Genomic DNA, 21,444 nt, shown 5'->3' on the forward strand with positions numbered 1-21,444 from the left:
GAATCCAGGGCCGGTGCTTTATCCACTTCGCCACCCAGCCGCCCCTGTAATAGCCTTCTCTTTCATCATAGCTACCTAAAGGCCAGGAAGAGTCAGCTTCCAACAAAGCTGAAATTATAACAAGACAACTACTCCAAGATAGTCCTGATACTAAATATGCCACTGGAAAGAATTAGACCAAATTGTACATCATACTCAGACACTGGTACCTAGCGTAGGGCACTTAACTCTTTGGCTCAGCTCCCTTTGTTGTTCTAAGTAATGAGGTATCGTCTGCCTGAAATAGATGGGTATAGTGGACAACACTCTCTTTGCTCTTGACAGTAATGTTCAATTTATCTGAAAATGGGGCTACTGATGGAGAGTCTGGTCATGCAAACTACCAAATCTGAGACCTCCAACATACAAAAGGATTCCTGCTAGCGACCTTATTTATTTTAACAAGGGTCAAACTGGGAAGCAAGTTCATCTGTGTGACTTTTGCCTAGGACTGCATTTGGAATGTGCTCTATATTTATATTTTCAGTCAGGAAGTCTGTTAAAAGAATATTTTAATGCAGACATCCTGGACCCTGACAACGGCAATGAAATATGGACTTGTTTTGTTCAGCAACATCAAGTGACATGTTACTTCTGCTTGGGAGTACTCTGTCATTAGAACTCTGCACTGTCTCCAAGATCCATAAGCTTTGCTTTAAGGGAATAACACCATACACATACCTACACGGATATAAACACACACCTATACCATAATAGGTCTTACAACTGAGCACTTCCTCTTCTCCTTGTTGTTGTTGTTTTTACTTCATTTTCAAAGAGGACCATAGGAGGTGGGGGGGTTGGGGGGGGGGGAAATGTCATGAGTTGCACTGAATTGGATTTAAGTAAGGCAGGGCTGTATAAAGTTACCAACCTCACTCTCTCCTCCAGAACCACCTGGGTCCATTGGCAAGATATACATCAGGATGACTAAAGATAGCCCCAGATATCTAAGGCAATTGGGGTTAAGTGACTTGCTCAGGGTCATACAGCCAGTAAGTATCTGAGGTCAAATTGGAACTCAGGTCCTCCCAACTTCAGGGTCAGTGCTTTATCCACTATGCCACCTAGCTTTCCCTACTCTCCTTAACCTTATCTCATCAGTAGCACCTTTAAAAATATCTAGCACATAATGACCTACGTCAACAAGGTTCTCAACCTCAAACACTAAATTAGCACAAATAAGATGAGGAAGAGTCAAAGGGTCATACATGTTATGGAGAGAGAAGCTTCAAGCTGAGCCTTCTCTGTATAAAGAGTTCAATACTTGGCATTTTCCAAGATCACCTAAAGTGGGGAAGCTTCTCAACACAACGCTAGAGACCGGTGGATGGGGAGAAAATCAACGGTTTTCTCTCATTTAGGACATTTTAAGTATTTATTGAGAACTTCTCGAAAACTAAGGATTATCAACCCTTAGATAAGTTCAAACACAATGATTTTGTTGTGAGTTTCTGTTGGAAATACCCAATGGTGAAGCAGTAGATTCTATAGTTGGTGCTTCAATATACCACATCACAGTCCATAGTCAAAGGCATCAGGATTATTCTGAACATAGAGATCAAAGAAGCCTTTATATGTCTTCACATCCGTGAGGAGAGCTTGGACGGTGGAGTCCTTTTTCATGGCGGCAACCCACAGTTTCAGAGCAGGGGTGTGCTCCACGCAGCTGTGCAACAGAAACAGAGACATAAGCAGAACAAAGGGGGAGGTGCCAGGAAGTAGCAGTATCTATTAATGTGTTAATTTTGCAGCTTTATTTTGTTTATCTTCCAATTCAACTCTACAGAAGAACATAGCTTTGTAGCTTTAGTTTCAAAGGATGTGAGGCACTTTTTTTTTTTAATTTATGAAACAGGCACTAAAACAACGACATAGATATTATACCTAATCCTTCTACTTCAAAGGAGCCTAACACTGGGTGGGTGGGGCATCAAAAGACTTGAAGGCTACCTGGTATTATATCCATGCCCCAAGGAAAAGCTATTACACTGCAGAAGCATCAATAACTTTCCAAGCCCCATGGATATAAAGGAAAGGTTCTTCATTCCTGAAATTGCAAATTGCCCTGGCCGCTCTAGAATCAAAATAGTTTTTATTCAGTTACTCACCTGCCTAAATGAATACACTGGCTACCTGAGTATTATAAGGGTGCTTACTTCTCACTAACCACTCTTCATGATGACTGTCCACACCTAACTTGTGCTTGCTAGTTAGATATTGCTTGCACATTAAAGAGTCCTGGCATTGTGATATTTGAATAAAATATACAGTAGTAAGTAGTTTAGCAGGTAACCTCCATGAAACTAAACAGGAAGGAAAAAACCAAGTGGCTGTCAAAGTGTGCTGTGGCTTTCAGACTACCTTAAGCAATGAGGTCCAAGTCAGTATTGTATTAAAAACCTTAGACCTGGAGAACCATCAAGAGATAACTGGGGGGCAGCTAGGTGGCACAGTGGATAGAGCACAGGCCCTGGATTCAGGAGTACCTGAGTTCAAATCCAGCCTCAGACACTTGACACTTACTAGCTGTGTGACCTTGGGCAAGTCACTTAACCCCCATTGCCCCACAAAAAAAAAAAAAGAGATAATTGGACACATAGGCCTACAAAAACACATTCAAGGGAGAAAAGCAGAAATACAGGTATAGTTTGGCCCTTGGTAAGTGGCAGAACAATTCACCTATATTTAATACAGCAGGATCTTATTTTTATTTTATTTTTTGCGGGGCAATGGGGGTTAAGTGACTTGCCCAGGGTCACACAGCTAGTAAGTGTCAAGTGTCTGAGGCCAGATTTGAACTCAGGTACTCCTGAATCCAGGGCCTGTGCTTTATCCACTGCGCCACCTAGCCACCCCAGGATCTTATTTTTAAAACTGGTTCTTGTGCATACATGAATAAATAACTGGAGGGGCTTGATAAAGGAGTGACAAATCATTATTTGTGTGCATAATATTTTACAGTAAACAGGTTTTTTTTGTTTTTGTTGGGTTTTTTTTTTTGCTTGGGAATGAGGGTTAAGTGACCTGCCCAGGGTCACACAGCTAGTAAATGTTAAGTGTCCGAGGCTGGACCTGAACTCAGGTACTCCCGAATCCAGGGCTGGTGCTCCATCCACTGCGCCACCTAGCTGTCCCAGTAAACAGTTTTGAAATTATGTTGAATTTCATCTTTAAAGTTTGTTATAAAGTTATTTCAAAAAATACAGAAGATGACTATCACAGTCCACAAAAATCTAAAGGATAAATAAGTAATACATTATTCTAACAATAATTATACTATATTTATCAGGAAGCCCTGACAAAGTAGCCAGATATCTTACTCAGTCATCTCATATGATTCCAAGCGTTCAAACCAGGGCCAGATAAGGTAATCAATCATAGATATCGAGTTTCCACCAAAGAATGTTGTCTTCTGTCGGGTAAGAACCTGAAAAATTGGACAGGACAAAATCTAAGTTTTTGTGTATGTATCTATTATGCTGCCTATAAAACAGCAGAAGCATCAGCTGGACCAGTCCTCCCATGCTGGTTTTAGTTATAGCCCATAGAAAATGTGCCCTATCAAAGGAGCCCAAAGTCCAAGGGCAGGGTGAAAGGCCTCTGGCAGAGCCTAACTCAAGGGGCAGCACTGGGGCCCCAGCAAAGCCCAACTCTACAGAAGTCAGAGTCCCTTGAAGAAGGAGCCTATTCCTGGCCAGGCCAGGCAGGGTCTTCCCAGGCCATTCAGGAGTGTAGCAGCAGTGCATTACCCAAGCATAGGCCCCCAACCTAAAAGCTGCTGAAATAAGTAAACCAAGAAAAACACGAAATACTATAAGGAAATACCGTGGACTAAGAGCTACACAGAAAGTAAAGTCTAAAAATAGAGCAATCCCACAACAAGTAGAAAGAATCTGGTCACAAGAACTACAAATGTACCTGGAAGAAATGAAACGTGATATAAAATAGAACAGCTAGGGAGGAGATAATAGCAAACAGAACTGATACTTTAGAACAGATAGTGGAAAACTCACCACAAAACTGAATGCAATGAAAATCAGAATATGGCCCAAGAGAAAATGACTATATGAGACAATAAGAAATATTAAATCAAAATCAAAAGATTGAAAAACAGAAGAAAATGTAAGAACTATAATAACAAAATCCTGGAAAACAATTCAAGGAGAGATGATGTAAAAATTATCAGACTATCTAAAAAGCATGACCAAAAAAAAAAAGGCAGCCTAAATACCATATTTCAAGACATTATAAATGAAAACTTTCCAGAACTTTTAGAACTAGAGAGGCAAGTAAAAATATAAATTATACCAGTTATCTCCTGAAAGAAACTTCAAAATAAAAGTTGTCAGGAAAATTACAGCTAAAATCTAGAGCTTAGAAGTAAAAGAAAAATATTACAAGCAGTCAAAAAGTAAGAGTGCAAGTAAAGATCATATAAGATTTGACACCTGTCACCATAAAGAGAGTTTGTTATACAGTACTCCAAAATGCAAAAGATAGAAACTTACAAAATATTTTTTAAAAAGTACTATCTTGGGGCAGCTAGTTGGCGCAGTGGATAGAGCACTGGTCCTGGAGTCAGGAGTACCTGAGTTCAAATCCAGCCTCAGACACTTAACACTTACTAGCTGTGTGACCCTGGGCAAGTCACTTAACCCCAATTGCTTCACTTAAAAAAAAAAAAGTATTATTTTATGGGGGAGAAATGGAACATTATGGAAATAGAGGATTTCTAAACATTTCTTATGAAACAGCCAGAATTGAGTAAAAACTGTGAAATGAAAATGTAAGAGCAAAAAAAAACATTGAAAAGTACACATATTTGTTTAAATGGAAGGGAATATGTGGGGATGAATTATATGGTGAGGTAGTGAGGAGGTAAAAAAAAAAATGCAATCTCCTAATCCTAATAACTTTAAGGGCCAGAGAGAAAGGTAAACATGACAGAGGGCCTATGGGTGGTTTTGTTCTATTTTGATGGACTCAGTAAAAGACAAAAATGAGAGGTACAGAAGATAATATCGGGGAAGGAGGAAAAAGGAGAAAGAAATCAGTATCACATAATATAGGTACATAAGATGAAGAGTATTTAATCAAGGTTGTAGAATCAAAGAGAGAAGAATGTCAAGATATGGATTAAAAGGACAGGAAGAGTAAAAACCAGAAATTAGGGGCCAGGCAATAGGAAGAAAAAATGTGCAACAGAGAGAAAACAGGCCATTTTCATTTATAGATCACAATTGTCAGACAAACTCTCTCTTTTACCACCTTTTTACTTATAAAGGGAAAAGCTGGAAAAAAGAAAGGAAAAAGTACAAGAACAAAGGAGAGATGGAAATACACAATTAACAATCATAATCATGAACGTGAATGGAATGAATTTCCACATAAAAGGGAAGTTAGTATCAGTATGGATTAGAAAACAATCTAACACTATGTTGTTTATGACAACACATGAATGTTTATAACAATATATTTTATGCATGGATGTATAATATATTCTATTACATATAGAATGACTGATATGACTATTTCATAGAGAAAAGTGACTTTGAAAAACTTAAGAACTCTCATTAATGCAATGATTAAACCATGAATTAGAGTACTGAAAAATACGGAATGACAGCTGCATTTTTGGACATGACCAATGTGGGAAACTACTTTTGCAAGACTATGCATGTTTGTTATGAGGGTTTTATTTTTCACTTCTTAAAATTGTCCAATTGAGGGAAGCGGTGAAAGGGAGAGATAATAAATGCTTGTAAAATTTTTTAAAGATTTTTTAAAAAGAATCTTATAGGTTAAAATTCTTTAGGGAAGTCAGAATAGAAGGGACAAGAAATTCTCGGGAAAGAAATTCTGAAGACAATAGAACAATTCTGATGAGGAAGAAAAGTTGTACAGGGAACTCAACTATATCTTAATAAGACATGTCTAAAAGATGGCAACAAGAACAGGTAATGGGAAAATGGACATAGAGTATTACATAATCCTTTGAGTATAGTGTGAAGAATGCTGAAGCTTTAGATCAACTGAGGTTTGCAAGGAAAGATAAAGATAATAAAAGGGAATAATTTAAAAGTGTGTAAGAGAGAGGACAGGACCTTATATTGGGATGGATGGAATGATAAAAGAAATAAAGCTGCTCAACTCTTATTATGCTTCTTTTCTCTATCAAAAAGAATGTTCTTTGACCTGGAAAAGAGATTAAAAATGGGTCACGTGGAATTAATATTCAAGATAAATGGGGAGAGAGCATCCAGCTCCTTCATGAGTTTAAGTCAAAAGGCCTAGATAAACTATATAATGGACACTTTTTCTTTCCACAGTATTGGAAAAGGCAAACCTTTCCCCAGTTTTGAAAAAAGAATGAAGCCTGCAGATTACAGTTCAGTGGGTTTCATTTAAATTCCTGGCAAAAATCTGGAATGGCTTATGAAAAGGATAGTGTGTGAACATTTGGAAGAGGAAACTGTGCTCATAAAGAGCAAGCAGGGCTTCATGAAGAACATACCACTCAAGCCTAGCCTCATTTTTTGACAGAATATTATAGATATAGTGTACCTACACTTAACAAAGTACTTGACAAAATCTTTCATGCTGTTCTTGCAGACAAGATGGAAAGATGTGGGCTCAAGAATAGTAAAGTTAAATAGATTTAGAACTGGTTGTATGACCAGATCCAAAAATAAGCCATAAACGGTTCAATGCACTGCTGGGGGATGGAGAGGGAGGGAGGAAGGAAGGAAAGAGCAAGTTTTGAACCTAGGTCTTATAGGCTCTAAACTACTATGTTCCATGCTTATTGTATTCCCCAAAAAAGTTGACTGTAAAATGAATCCTATTTAAAAATTCTATCACAACTTGCTGAACTTATCAGCTCCCATGGTTTCAATGGTCATCTCCAAGCTGATGATCCCCAGATCTCTTTATCCAGCCCTAACCTGTCTCCTGACCTCCAAGCTCACACCAGTAACTACTTACTGGACATTCTGAACTGTTTGTCCTATAGAAACCTCAATCTTGAGATATCTAGAATAAAACTCATTGTCTTTCCTCCTAAACCCTCCCTTCTTCTGAACTTTCCTATTGCTGTCAAGGGCACGACCACTCTCCAAGTCATCCAAGCTTGCAATCATTATTTCATACTCAATTCCTTACTTGAACTTACTCCACATATCCAATCTGTTACACCAAGTCTCGCTTTTTCCATCACAATATTTCTAATATATGTTCCTCTCTCGCCTCTGAAACAGCCACCACTTTTACCAAGGTTGCCACTCATCATCTCACCCTTGGATACTGCAATAATCTTCTCATTGGTTTTCCTGTCTCAAGTCTCTCCCAAGTCCAGACCATTCTCTACTCAGTCAGCAAGGTGATCTTCTTAAAGCTTAGGTCTCACCTTGTCCCTTCTACTCAGTAAACTGGAGTGCTCACTATTACCTATATCACTAATTGTATAATCTTGTTTAGCAGACAGCTAGGTGGCGCAGTGGATAAAGCACCGGCCCTGGATTCAGGAGGACCTGAGTTCAAATCTAGCCTCAGACACTTGGCACTTACTAGCTGTGTGACCCTGGGCAAGTCAGTTAACCCCAATTGCCTCACCAAAAAAAAAAAAACAAAAAAAACGTGTGTCAGAAAGCATATGAGGGGCAGCTAGGTGGTGCAGTGGATAAGAGCACTGGCCCTGGAGTCAGGAGTACCTGAGTTCAAATCAGGCCTCAGACACTTACTAGCTGTGTGACCCTGGGCAAGTCACTTAACCCCAATTGCCTCACTAAAAAAAAAAAGAAAAAAGAAAAAGGAAAACATATGGATCTAAGATGGTTGCTTAGAAATTATTGAACATAGATTTTCATTTCTACTATAGTCAGCTAAGTGGCTGTATAAGAAAGAGGCAGGAATAAGGACTTCTACTCAAATAGAAGTGAAAAAAGTCTGACAAGAAAACTTATCAGGTAAAAGAATTCTTGGAAGGGCTTCTTCATACCCACCTAGCAGTGATTATTTTAGAGGAGGATCACTCTACTATAAAACAGGTTCTTCCTGCTTTATCATGAGGAAAGAGAAGATGCCAAGAAACCAAAGCGAAGAGAGCCAATGAGACCACCAAGAATGTTGGGAAGGCCAACAATGGCCTCTCTCCCTCAAGTCCGCCCTACTGGCCGAAACAGAACAAATAGACTGTCTATGGGTATAAGAAGAAGAGAGTCTAGATGACAAGATACACACCATAAGAGGAAAGAACGTGACTTAGGGAGGAACAGATTCCTATCTTCCATCCATCCCACACTGACTCCAGGGCATCCATGGAATGGCAGTCTTCTGTCTTAGACTATGAACATTTTTTGTCTTTTTCTTTTCTCTCCCTTCTCTGGCTTTGTCTCTCACCCAATGGAATAAATTAATTCAAGTGAAATGCACTTCCATTCTATTATTAAATGTCTACTATACATATAGAACAGAGTTAGGGGAAGGGGAAGAAGGAGGGAGAAAAAGGATTCTAAATCTCAATGATGAATTTCAGTTTCTCTGACCTCAGGGAACTTACAGTCTAGTAGAGAGTTAAGACAGACAGCTATAATATACCATTCTATATGCAAAATAACTGTATTAAGGGGCAGCTAGGTGGCAGAGTGGATAGAGCACCGGCCCTGGATTCAGGAGGACCTGAGTTCAAATCCAGCCTCAGACACTTGACACTTACTAGCTGTGTGACCCTGGGCAAGTCACTTAACCCCAGATGCCTTACAAAAAAAAAACAAACTACATTAGAGTTATAAAATATGTGCTACATAATGGTAGGTTGAAGGAAAGGTTGTTAGTAAATAGCATCAGGGGCTAGGCTGAGGGAAGGCTTCCCAGAAGAGCTATATTACATACTTCACAAAATTTTGAGGAAAATGCTTGGAAAACCTTAAGGAAATGTGAAGTTATTATTGTTATATAATTTAGTCATCAGCTCCTTCAAGGCACCTTGGTATTATCAAAGAAGCAGGATGATAAAACAAGTAGTAGAAGTGTGGGCTGAGGTGGGAGGAATGACCAGTTAGAAATTAGAGAGTTTATCTGGAATTAGAAACCTAAGGGAATTGAGGTTCCTATTTCTTAATCCCAGTGTGGTTAAATCTTACAGGTTTGAAAGGATTAGCACAATCTTTGATGCAACAACAAAGGATCTGGTGAATCAGGCAAGGGTCTGGAAGTCAAAACACTTCCATTGTTAGACAATCCAATGAAGCTTTCTGCTTTCCTTGACCCCCATAAAGCTATCACCTATTCTTAAAAGTAACAAGATTATTGTAGTGGCGCAGGTGGAACTGAAAAGGAAGTATAGGACAAAATGAGGTGGCACACTATTCATTATTCACATCATCCATCCTTCTGTAAATATTAAGGGATTCCACGCACTAGGAAACAGGCATTGGAAAGTAAATGCAAATACATTACTCATGGAGTTAAAGGCTCCCCCTTGTGGATGGTGGAGGTGAGAAGCAAAGAGCATAAAAATCACAGATTTAAAAGATAAAAGGATTCTTTGAGATTATATAGTCCAACAGCTTCACTTTACAGTTAAGGAAACTGAGACCCAGAGAGGTTAAATGACTTTTCCAAGGTTACACAGGTAGTAAGTTATATCAGCACTGTGCCTTGTACATAGTAATAAATGTTAGATGGTTGATTTTAGCTGGGGGTTTTTTCTCTGAACAATAAACAAAAATTTATCTTATGACAAGTCCCTAGATCTACTAACCAATCCATTGAGAAGCACTTTGGGGGCAGCTAGGTGGTGCAGTGGATAAAGCACTGGCCCTGGATTCAGGAGGACCTGAGTTCAAATTCAGTCTCAGACACTCGACACTAGCTATGTGACCCTGGGCAAGTCACTTAACCCTCATTGCCCTGAAGAAAAAAAAAAAGAGTGAAGAAGCACTTTTAAAGCACCTACTATGTGCCAGGCATTGTACTCAGTGGTGGGAATACAAACATAAGTAATGAAACAAAAAAGCTGACATTCTAAAGGGCAGGGAGATAGCACATATATAGCATACACAGAATAAAGAAAATAAATTCAAGATCGTTAGGGAGGAGGGCACTTGAAATTGGGGGAAAACTGAAACAGGCTTCCTGTAGAAGATGGTATGGTATCTCAGCTGCTTCCTAAAGAGATTCTGTGAGGTAGAAGTGAGGAGGGAATGCATTTCAGGATTGGGGAAGGCAAAGGCAAAGTCATGGAGGTGGGAGATAGGAATGAGCTATAAGGAACAGAGAGCAGGTCAATTTGGCTGGATCAAAGATTGCAGATAAGACAGCAATGTATGATAAGGCTGGAAAGATAGGCTGTAGATGGGTTGTGAAGGCTTTAAAAGCTAAACAGAGAAGTTTATATTTTATCTTTGTTGTTCTTTGTACTTTTTTCTCAAAGAAGACCAAGGCATTGGAGTGATGTCATGACTTGCAGTAAATTGGATTTAAGTGAGGGAGGGCTGTATGCAAAGTCACCAACTTCACTCTCCCCTCCAGAATCATCTGAGTCCAGTGGCAAGATATATATCAGGACGAGTGGAGATGGCCCTGGGTGTTTAAGGCAATTGGGGTTAAGTGACTTGCCCAGGGTCATATCTGAGGTAAGATTTGAACTCAGGTTCTCCCAACTTCAGGGCCAGTGCTCTATCCACGGAGCCATCTAGCTAGCTGTCCCCTATATTTTATCTTAGAAGCAATAGGAAGCCACTAGAATTCACCAAATAGGGGATGTCAGATCTTCATTTAAGGAAAATCACTTTGGCAGGTGTATGGAAGATGGGTTAATGAAGAGAGAATGGTGGCCGGGGAGAGATGCTGAAGAGGTAGAAATGACAAGATTTGGTAAATCAGATATTTGGAGTGGGAGTAAGGAGTCCAGGATAAAACTGAGCTTATAAACCTGAGAGACTAGAAGAATGATAGTCCCTTTAACAGAAAGGAAAGTTTGGAAGAGGGGAGAAGATGACTTCTGGTTTTGGACATGTAGAGTGTGAAATGTCCACAGGACATCTGATTTGAAATGTCCAACTGGCAACTGGTGATATGGGACTGAAAGTCAGTAAAGAGACTGGGGCCAGAAAGAAACATCTGTAAGTCATCAGCACAGAGACAGAAACTAAACCCATGTAGAGCTAGAAGGAACCTCAGAAGTCATCTAATCTAACTCCTTCATTTTATGGATGAGGAAAATGAGGCCCAGTGATGTCCAGTGACTTGCCCAAGGTACTAGAGTAAGCAACAGGGGCAGGATTCAAACCCAGATCTCCTAACTCCACAATCACTACTCTTTCTACTGTGAAAAGTTTTGAAAGTAGAATTCAGGAAAGAAGCAAAAGATTCTACCTTTGGGCAATCATTTCCTCAACTTTTACAGCTGTACTTTTGTCACCCTCATATTCATCCTATGTGACAACTTCAATGCCAGCTGTTCCTCCCTAGGGGGTTGAAGAGTCTTGGAAATTCTCTTAATACTAACTGGAATGAACCAAGTAGAAAGTATGGGCATACTTTAAATGTTAGCTATTATAATTGCTGGAGGAAAAAACCTTTTTCCCTTAAGAGGCAAATTCTTATTAAAAGCAGAGAGTCAGGGCAGCTAGGTGGCACAGTGGATAGAGCACCGGCCCTGGATTCAGGAGGACCTGAGTTCAAATCCAGCCTCAGACACTTGACACTTACTAGCTGTGTGACCCTGGGCAAGTCACTTAACCCCAAATGCCCCACCAAAAAAAAAAAAAAAGATAGTTCCCCAACAAGCACAAAAACAAAGGTTAGGGGCAGCTAGGTGGTGCAATGGATAGAGCACTAGCCCTTGGTTCAGTAGGACCTGAGTTCAAATCCAGCCTCAGACACTTGACACTTACTAGCTGTGTGACCCTGGGCAAGTCACTTAACCCCAATTGCCTCACACACACACACACACACACACACACACACACACACACACACACACACACACAAAAGGTTAATCGTTGGACTACACAGCAGGACAAGTGACAGCTCCTTCTAGGTCAAAAATTTTCAAATGTTTCAGAGGAGATTACTAAAATCAGAGCTGAAAGGCTGCATTCATTTTATGAAGTGCAACTAACTTTCATACAGGCATGGCAGAAGCCAATGAGGAGTTAAAGATAATAACGTCTCATAAAAATGAAGAGACAGAGTTAAGATGAATTCTTCTTTGGTAAGAAGTGTCAGGGGTAGAGGACTATCACAGAGACAGGCACATATGTTATTCTCCCTATCAAACATGGCCTCTGACTCACATATTAAAAATACTAAAGCTAAACTAATTAAAAATCAAACCTATGAAAACAAGACTTTAAGGATAGTTTTGGTTACTCATACGCTGGTTCCAAAGATCACTAATGGGTCAACGGACAGAAACTACGTTTAAGCCCATGTTAGACTAATACTTAGGACTGCGAGTCTTACGTCATGTCAGTGACAACTACTTAAGTCTAAGGTAGTGGGTGATAGGTAGTCTATGGTTCCATCAATTCCACAACAACAAAAAAAGTTAAATAATTTTTCTGCTTATAAAGAAGCCTAACTGATATGAAACCTCATAACTTCTAATTCCCATTCTATCACTGCTCCAGTTGCTGAATCTTTATTTGCTGAATCAATGATTGGACAACAGATAAAAAAGGTTAAATTTTCTTTGGTACAATACTACCACAAAACATCTATGGATGCCAGAATCATGGAAATGAAAATGGCAGCTTGGATTTTAAAGAGCTAACCTGACCTGGCTCTACTTTTTAAGGGAAGGAGAAAAGAAGGAAAGAGATTAAAACCAGGACTTGACTGAGGAAAAAAAGATAAGGAAGAAAATAACATTGTGTGACAGTTGGTGATTCTCTCAGGGGAAGTGTGAGTGTGACTGACAAATTAGGGAGCATTACACCCAAGCAAAATGAGAAAGAATAAGTAGGTTTGGGGCAAGGCATCAACTCAAATAAAGGAAAAATAATAATCCCCACGGTTGTGAGACAGAATTCATTTTTGGACTCCTACTCAAATTTTAATCAGTATTAATAAGTTCAGTGTGATTCCATAAGGCATAGTGATTATCAGCAATTTTTTTTATTATTAAGTGACACACTCATCCAATAATACATTTTTAATCATTCATCTAGTAATAGATACAAGAATAAACATGTACCAATCTATGTTTCACACAAATAAAATAAGAGATTCCTATAGGAGGCCTCTATATTAGGCCTTACGTTCACTACTTCTTTATGCTTTTACTTGCGTAACCACATAATGCTGACAAAAATATCTCCATCTTGTTTTGCTCAAATTCCATGACCAAGCCAAGCATGGGCAGCATAGTATGGAAAGTCCCCCAATTTGTTTTTCATATCTATGTACAACTTGTACCATCTCCTCTTGCTCAATATGTAGAGGAACACAGCTATCCTACAACCAGTTAATCAGTGGAGATATTCCATGCTTTACCCAACCCATGACTCCCCTGATGACATACCATTCCTAGCTGATGTACCATTTCTGGCCCTCAAAGCAAGATCTACCAACTAATGGAATTCTGTATTTTGTGTAGCCCAGAACCTGGTCTCAAATCCTATAAAAACAAGGTCCTGGGGACCAGGGGTTATCTTGGACCACAAGGAAGGTCTGGAGTTCATTTAGAGGATGCCAGGTCCTTTTAATAAAGTACTGTTGGCATGGAGCTCTGCCTCAGTTTCTCTTTTTGTAGTTTGGGTATCATTGTCCCTGAATGGTAAAGAATTATCCAGAGATAAGTCAGAAAAAACAGTACCACTGCAGGGAAGCTAACTTACAGAGCAAAAAGGCAGCCAACCCACTGTGCAATCTTAGATGCAAGAAGTCACTTCAATTCTCAAGGCATAAGTTTCCTTAACTGTAAAATGGCAAAAAATTTTTCCTCCTTTAAGATAGATCCAGCTCTAAATTTATGATCCTATGATAAGAGATTTGAAATCGAAGAGATTTGAAATAGAAAGTATTCAATTGAGCTATGCAGAATAATAATTATTAAATAAAAATAATTACCTTATTTTTAAAATGTGAGTATGTATGTATTGTGCATGCATGTATGTGTATTCATGTACATATGTATGTATATGTGTATGTACAGGTATCAAACAGTACTGACCTGTTATATGTACTTTTTAAATTAATTTTTTTTTCTGATTCCTTTTGAGAAGGGCTAATTTTTGGTTTTGGTCAGACCTTTGATTTCACTGGCACAGATAAGAAAGTCCCTCTGCCAATGCAGATGGGTAGCTGTTCTGAATGGTTAGTCTTAGAGAGTTTTTTGGAACCTGGAGATTCATAGAGCCAGTTATATGGTAGAAGTGAGACTTGAACCCAGTTCTTCCTATCCTAAAGAACAACTCTCACTCCACCACACCAGAAGTGTCAAACTCTCCCCAGTGCAGCCCTGGCCAGATTAAACTGAAATTGGGAAATGTTTAACAATATAAATAAAAATACAAAAAAACCCCAATAAAGCATAAATGTTAACCTGTGGTTTTCTCAGTCAATTCTGTGGCCTGGAGGAATCCATTTCTACTTAAGTTTGATATATGAGGCATTAAGTTTGATTTTTTGAGGCATGTTGCCTCAAAAAAAATTTAAATACAGTTCCTTGTTGGTGAAACTACTATCTTTGCTTAATCTTTCACCTCATTAGTCATATAACTTTTAGATAAAATGGAGGAAAATGTAAAAAGGAAAGAGAAGGAAAAAAATAACTCTTCCTAGCTAGAGGCAGTGTGTTTTAGTGCCTACAATACCGAATTCGGAGCCCAGACCTGGGTTCAGCTCTTACCTACAATATTTACTAGCTGTGCTAGGCGATTCATATCAACTCTCTGAGCCTCAGTTTTCTCATCTGCAAAATGGAGATAATACCTACAGGACCTACCTCCCAGGGCTGCTGTGAGGCTCAAATGAAATACCATGTGGAAAATACTTTGCAGAACTTAAAACACCCTATAAATGTCCGTGATTATTATTCACCTTGGAACACAGTCCAGTGCTGAAGTAAGGACTGCCAGGCTCCATATTTCCAAAGGTTACGGGCCTCATTAACAAACTGTTCTAACTTAGTTTCTAGTTAGGAAAAAATAACAAGGGGCACCGGGATGCAGGGAGATAACTGTGCTGGGCGTGCTCCCAGTTCCAGGGTTTTCAGGACCAAGCACAGATTTGTCAGCCCAGATATTGCAAGCATCAACACATCAGTGCAGAAAGACGGAAGCAGGGGAATTTCTGGATTTAACAAGGTCTGACAAGCTATGATAAGCTTTTCGCATGTAGGTGGACGAAGGACTGAGGTGGCTATTGTGCATCCCTTACCATGTGACTCACATAGGAGAAGGCAAGGAGCATTCTTTACCTCTTCCAGTTTGCTGAATTCCTTACGGAGTTCTGCTTTATGAGAGGTACAGTCTTCCCCACTTTGTACTGCCATGAGAATATTCTTGGTCAAAGGTGGTATCTAGACAGAAAACAGAAATTTTTAACATATTAGTTTAAGGATAACAATATTTTCCTTCTTCATCTAAAACAATAGTAGAACCTTCTTAGTTCAATAATTCAAATAAGCCATTATTTATTTTTTTTAATTTACAATTAAGCAGCTAGATAGCTCAATGGATAGAGTGCTGAGCCTGGAGTCAAGAAGACCTGAGTTCAAATTCAACTTCAGACATTTATAGTAGCTGTGTGACTCTGGGTAAGGCACTTAACCCTGTTTGCCCGAGTTTCCTCACCTACAAAATGGAGATGATAACAGCACCTACCTCTGAGGGTTGTTGTGAAGATCAAATAAGATAACAATTGAAAAGCACTTATCACAGTGCCTGGCACAAAGTAGGCACTATATAAACGTTAGCTATTACTACTATCAGTCTGAGTAATCCCTGAGTACTAAGTCCCTCCACTGACAAAAGGACACATCCTCTGAGAAGCATGAAGAGACAGTCTTCGTGAATTTTGTGGCCAAAATATGTGATCACCTGGTAGGCCCATTGTCTGGTAATGAGCCTCCAATCTTAGGCTGGTCCCTATATGACAGACTGACTGTCATTAGGGCCATACTCAGGTTTGGCAAGCCCTGCAGTTTGTTCCTCCGAAGCAGGTAAACCTAGGGTCACCTCTTTGCTGTAACAAGTCACTGGAAAAGAGATTCAGTGTTACTCTTGAACACTAATTTTGTGACATGACACTTATTTTATAGGCTTTTCCATGTACGGAATGTTTCCAGGAGATAGGGGCTTATTTTGATGGGGGGACACGCTTTAAAAGGGGTTGTACATAACTCCATACATAACTGATTTTCTTATAACCATACAGTCAAAAAGAATCTAGAGGCCCAACTGGTTTTCATTTCTAATCAAACCAAGCAATCATTTGCCTTGCTACTTTTTCTCCCTTTCTCTCCAAGATCTCTCTGACAAGCCTCAGTTTTAGACTTCTATTACCTCCTGTAAGGTAACCCCCCTCCTCTATTTTCTTTCCCTCTAATAAAAGACAGTCTCTCTCAGGAGCCCCTTCCCATTCTTATTATGTTCTTTCCCTCTTAAAATACCTCTTGCAGCCATAAATTCTAAATGGTATTAACTTTAGCATCTCCAGCTTTAAGCTTTATCATTCACTCTCCTTGCCTCAGGAAGAAGTCATGCTATAGCTAGGGGGCACAGAGGATAGAGCAGCAAAGAATTTGAAGTCAGAAAGTCCTGAGTTCAAACCCAATCTTAGACACTTGTTAGGTGTGTGAACCTGGGCAAATGATTTAATCTTTTGCCTCAGTTTCCTCATCCATAAAATGGGTATAATAATAGCATTCATCATTTTGTGAGGACAAAATAATATTTGTAAAGGTCTTTGCAAACCTTTAAGTGCCATATAAATGCTACTGTTGTTGTTGTTATTATTTTTATTATCACAGTGTCCCAAAAGTATTCCCAAATACTGAGCAATATAAATATAACCTGAGGCTGATATCTACAAAGAGCAATTGCTCATTTCTTACCTTTAATAATAATGTTCATAATACCAAAAATGAAACCAATTTCCATACTAGCTACTATTCAGAATAACATTCAATATATTCCTTCTCTTCCTCCCCAACCAGTGGCAGGGAGGGGGAGTGACAGATATTTTTTAATTAAAGTAAATATTATCATTGGTGTAGCTCAAAGAAATAGTAAGAGTAAATTTGTATGAAAGAATAGATTGGAGATTAAAAAAAAATAATTACCTTAGAAAACAACTCCAAAATCATCTTTTGTACAGCTTTCTCATAAGGATCTTCTGGAAACAGCTTCTTTCCTGGATAAACTTCATCTAGGTATTCACAAGTGATCAAAGAGTCATGTATCAACTGACCCTTACTGGTTTCCAGAACAGGTACCAAACCAAGGGGGTGTTTCTTAAAGAACCATTCTGGCTTGTTTTTCAAATTAATATTAATGACCTCATGCCTTGAAAGACATAAAGGGAAAAAATATATGTTAAGAGTTATGATGTTGAATCAATATTTATATCACTAACACATCACTAGTCTCACATTACCAACTACCTACTGGTGTATCTCCAAGTGGGTGTCCTGTGGGCATCTCAAACTCAACATCTCCAAAACAGAATTCTTTCCTTTCAAGCCCTTCCCTTCCGGGGCAGCTAGGTGGCGCAGTGGATAAAGCACCAGTCCTGGATTCAGGACCTGAGTTCAAATTCTACCTCAGATACTTGACACTAGCTGTGTGACCCTGGGGAAGTCACTTAACCCTCATTGCCCCAATAAAAATAAAAATAAACAAACAAATCCTTTCCTTCTTTCTAATTTCTCCTTTTAAGGGACCACCATGCTTCCCGTAGCCTAGATTTACAACCTCAGAGTTATTCTTGATTGTTCCTCTCTTTCACCTTTCATTACCAAACAGTTTCATGTTTTGTCAGTTCTACCTCTGGATTTAATATATCTCCAACCAATCTTTTCTTTGTACTCCCACAGCCACCATCCTAGTTCAGGAAGGTACTCATCACCTCTAATGTAAACTACTACGATAGTCCCTTAATAATGTCTTCTTGCATTTAGTTTTTCCCCTTTCCAATCCATCCTCCACACAGCTCCCAAATTGATACTCCTAATGTATAGGTCTCATCATGTCACCTCCAGCAACTAACACAATAACTGGCAGGTAATATGGGCTTAATAAATGTCTGTCGAATGAATACATTATTTAAGTGAAGATTTAATCCCCTGGATATAAAGAAAAAATAATTTATTAAATAGTACTGTCAAATGACTTAAAAGTTTGTTGTGAAAACATTTTGTAAAGAAAAAAACTGGGTATTACAGGAAACTGAGTACCCATAGACAAAGCATTCGGGAACATGTAAAGGGAGATGTGAAGATAAATAATAAGATTTAGGAGTTTATAAGTGGAAGGGAGCAATAAGAAGGTACTCAGCTAAGTGGAATGCAGGCACAATTCACATTAAAAAACTGGCAGCGGGGGCAGCTAGGTGGCACAGTGGATTGAGCACCGGCTTTGGATTCAGAAGGACCTGAGTTCAAATCCGGCATCAGCCACGTAACACTTACTAGCTGTGTGACCCTGGGCAAGTCACTTAACCCCAATTGCCTCACCAAAAAAAAAGACAGGCAGCTAACTTGCAAACTGCTTCTAGAATAAGCCCGAGTTTCTTTTATTCCAAGAAAGCCGTCTGGCCAAAAAGCCATATAGACCGCAATTAACAAAGGGTTCAGAAGTCCCGCCCCGGCCAGTCCGGCTCCCAGCCCCCGTCCGTATCTTGCTCACTTTATTCCTCTGGCCTTCAGGATAAGCCGGGTTCTCTGGGAGAAGGGGCAGAATCTCATGCTGTACATCCGGATGACTCCCAGCGGGACAGGGCCGGGCTGAGCGCTGCCTGCAAAAAGCCCCAGCATTCAGTGAGCGCCCTGGGCCTGGAGTCCGCGCCTCCCGCCCACCCCCTGCACCCCCGGCCCGCGGCCCAAAAAAGCGATCCGAGAGCGGCGAGGCGGCTTCTGGCGTCCGCTCGCAAGGGAAGGGGCCAAGTCCGCCCGGAATAACGCTCCTGGAGCCCCGACGATCGAGGCCCAGGCGGAACTTGGCTCCTCTGGGCCCGGACCGCCGCCCCCGAGCGGCTCCCCGGGACTCACCTTTTCCCAGGCTCCGGAGGGACTCGCCGGACATCGTGTCGCCAGGTGCCTGCAGCCGCTTCTCAGGCTCGCAGCTGTACGCACGGGAAGGGGCAACGCCCGGGGTTGGCCCCTCCCTTCTCCAGGATCTCCCGGGTGGCCTCGGGGCGATCTGGGGGTGGAGTGGGGCGGGTAGAGAGAGCCCGACCCCCAACCCGGGCTCGGGCAGCCGGCTCTGAGCTCTGGGCCGCGAGTGAAGAGGAACCTGTCACTTCCCCCTCCTCTCTTAAACCAGCAAAGCCCAGACCAAGGTTTGGCTAAACCTGGGGGAAGGGTCTGCGCCACCCGCAGGTTACCAAAAACGATCCAATGCGTTGGTGTTTTCCATACTGATCCTGCAGCCACACATTACCTGGTTTGGGTCATTCTTTCTAGTCTTGTTTATAGAACTCACTGAATAAGATCTCAAAATATCAAGGCGATTTCTTTTTCTTTAGTTCTTGGGAAAATCTATCTTTGTATATCCCACGAAAGGGGGAAGGTAGTCTCTCCAAGCTAGAAATGGCTTGAATCTTAGAACGTCAAGTACAATTCTGTCTGTCATAGAAGCCTAAACTCATTTTTTCGTAAGCTCCTCCAGGACAGGGGCCGGTTTTTGTCTTTGTATCTCCAGTGTTTAGCACAGTGCTTGGCACATAGTAGGAGCTTAATAAATGCCAGCATTGACCGTGGGAGGGTATCCTTACAAGCTGGGCCTCCTGGCATAAATGTCATATAGGGTACCTTGGTTAACTGGGAAAACAACCCCCGTGCAACGTAGAAGCATGCCTGACTCCTGGGCTTTCCTGCTGCCTTTTTAAAAACTTTACATTTATTGAGATTTGCAAATGTTTCTTCCTCAACAAGTTGGTAAACTTCAGCCAGTGAATAACCAATTTGATTGGTAGTTTTTGTACATGTATTGTCTCAAATGGCTTTTGGAATATTTAATAGTGATTTTATTGTTTTTTTAAACCTGCACTGAATAGCAGGAAGTGATTGTCAGGAGTGGATTTTTTTTTTTTAGCGTTTCTTCAAACACTAGTTTGCCATTCAGAGATGGCTAGTCAACAGCTTTACCATTTATCTTGGCAAACAAGTTGCCCTTTCACCGTTGTTTTATTTAGACTTAATGAGCTGCCTAGAGAAATTTGCTAAGTCATTGTTGTGTACTGTGGTTATCTAATTCTTACTTTCTTATGAAAGTTATTTATAATCTTCTGCAATTATCTGCCATATTATAGCCCACTCTACAAATATTAGAGAAGCCCAGCCCCCTTACTCCCAATGATTAAGCAAATATTTACTAGGGGAAATAGCACACATTTCACAAAAATACCATGTGAGGAAAGAAAGCACTTTGTGAATTATAAAGGATTATATTGATATAGTGGGAAATTGGGTACAGGTTGGGGTTGGGGTTCTTGGGAATTCCTCTTTAAAGAATTACACCCTCTTGCACACAAAACTTAGTTAGAATAAGGTGATAGTTTATTGAGGAGCAAGGGAAGGGAAGGGTGGGGGAGGGAAACCATGAAAGAAATCCTTGGACTTTTCATGGGGAGATTTGGCATAAAGCACATGGCTCAGAGGTACCAAATCTCCCCAAACAGGAGACTGGAAGGTACTTTTATAGAGGCCTGATGGAGGTGGACCATCTGCCGGTGAAAAGTTCCTTTAGTGAGAGAGGACCATCCCCCACTGGTGGTAGCTGGGGGAATTGGGTGAGGAGTGGAGGACCATCCCCCACTGGTAGTGACTAGAGGAATTGGGTGAGGGTGGCTACGGATCCCTCTTCAGAACACAAAGGCCGAAGCCACACCCAAACTTATCTCCCCAGGATAAGGGAGACCAGAATGAAGGGTAGGAATCCCAAGCTAGCTCAGTCCGATTTGGTTCCTCTAGGCGTTATCTGTCCTCTGGTTTAGTTTCTCAAGGAGAAGATTCCTCGGTGTGCCCCAGAGAAATTCTGGGGTGCTCTGCGCCCCATGACATTATGAATGTGAGCTATAATAATGTCTACACAGTTTGGGGTTGGAGAAGAAAGAGGATAAAGGTTGAGGAATCCTGAAAAGAAAAGCCAGGAAAGTTTCCTTCAGTGTCCATCCCTCTGCCACACCTGAGCAGGTGTATCATGTTTGGTAACCCCTTAGAGCCAAGGCAGT

The 21,444-nt window shown here is 40.4% G+C and overlaps 1 protein-coding gene across 1 annotated transcript; it reads right to left on the reverse strand.

The window, feature by feature from the left end:
* Positions 1-1,398: 1,398 nt before the first annotated feature.
* Positions 1,399-19,564, reverse strand: LOC122744019 (glutathione S-transferase omega-1-like). The gene is made up of 6 exons (XM_043989312.1): positions 19,262-19,564; positions 18,900-19,008; positions 17,336-17,558; positions 15,470-15,571; positions 3,363-3,469; positions 1,399-1,708 (listed from the first exon to the last, which is right to left on the reverse strand). The coding sequence occupies exons 1-6, from the start codon at positions 19,293-19,295 to the stop codon at positions 1,555-1,557; spliced, it is 729 nt and encodes a 242-aa protein (XP_043845247.1). The 5' UTR covers positions 19,296-19,564; the 3' UTR covers positions 1,399-1,554.
* Between the last annotated feature and the right edge of the window lie 1,880 nt (positions 19,565-21,444).

The sequence above is a fragment of the Dromiciops gliroides genome, chromosome 2 (assembly GCF_019393635.1).
Source record: "Dromiciops gliroides isolate mDroGli1 chromosome 2, mDroGli1.pri, whole genome shotgun sequence".
NCBI lineage: Eukaryota > Metazoa > Chordata > Mammalia > Microbiotheria > Microbiotheriidae > Dromiciops > Dromiciops gliroides.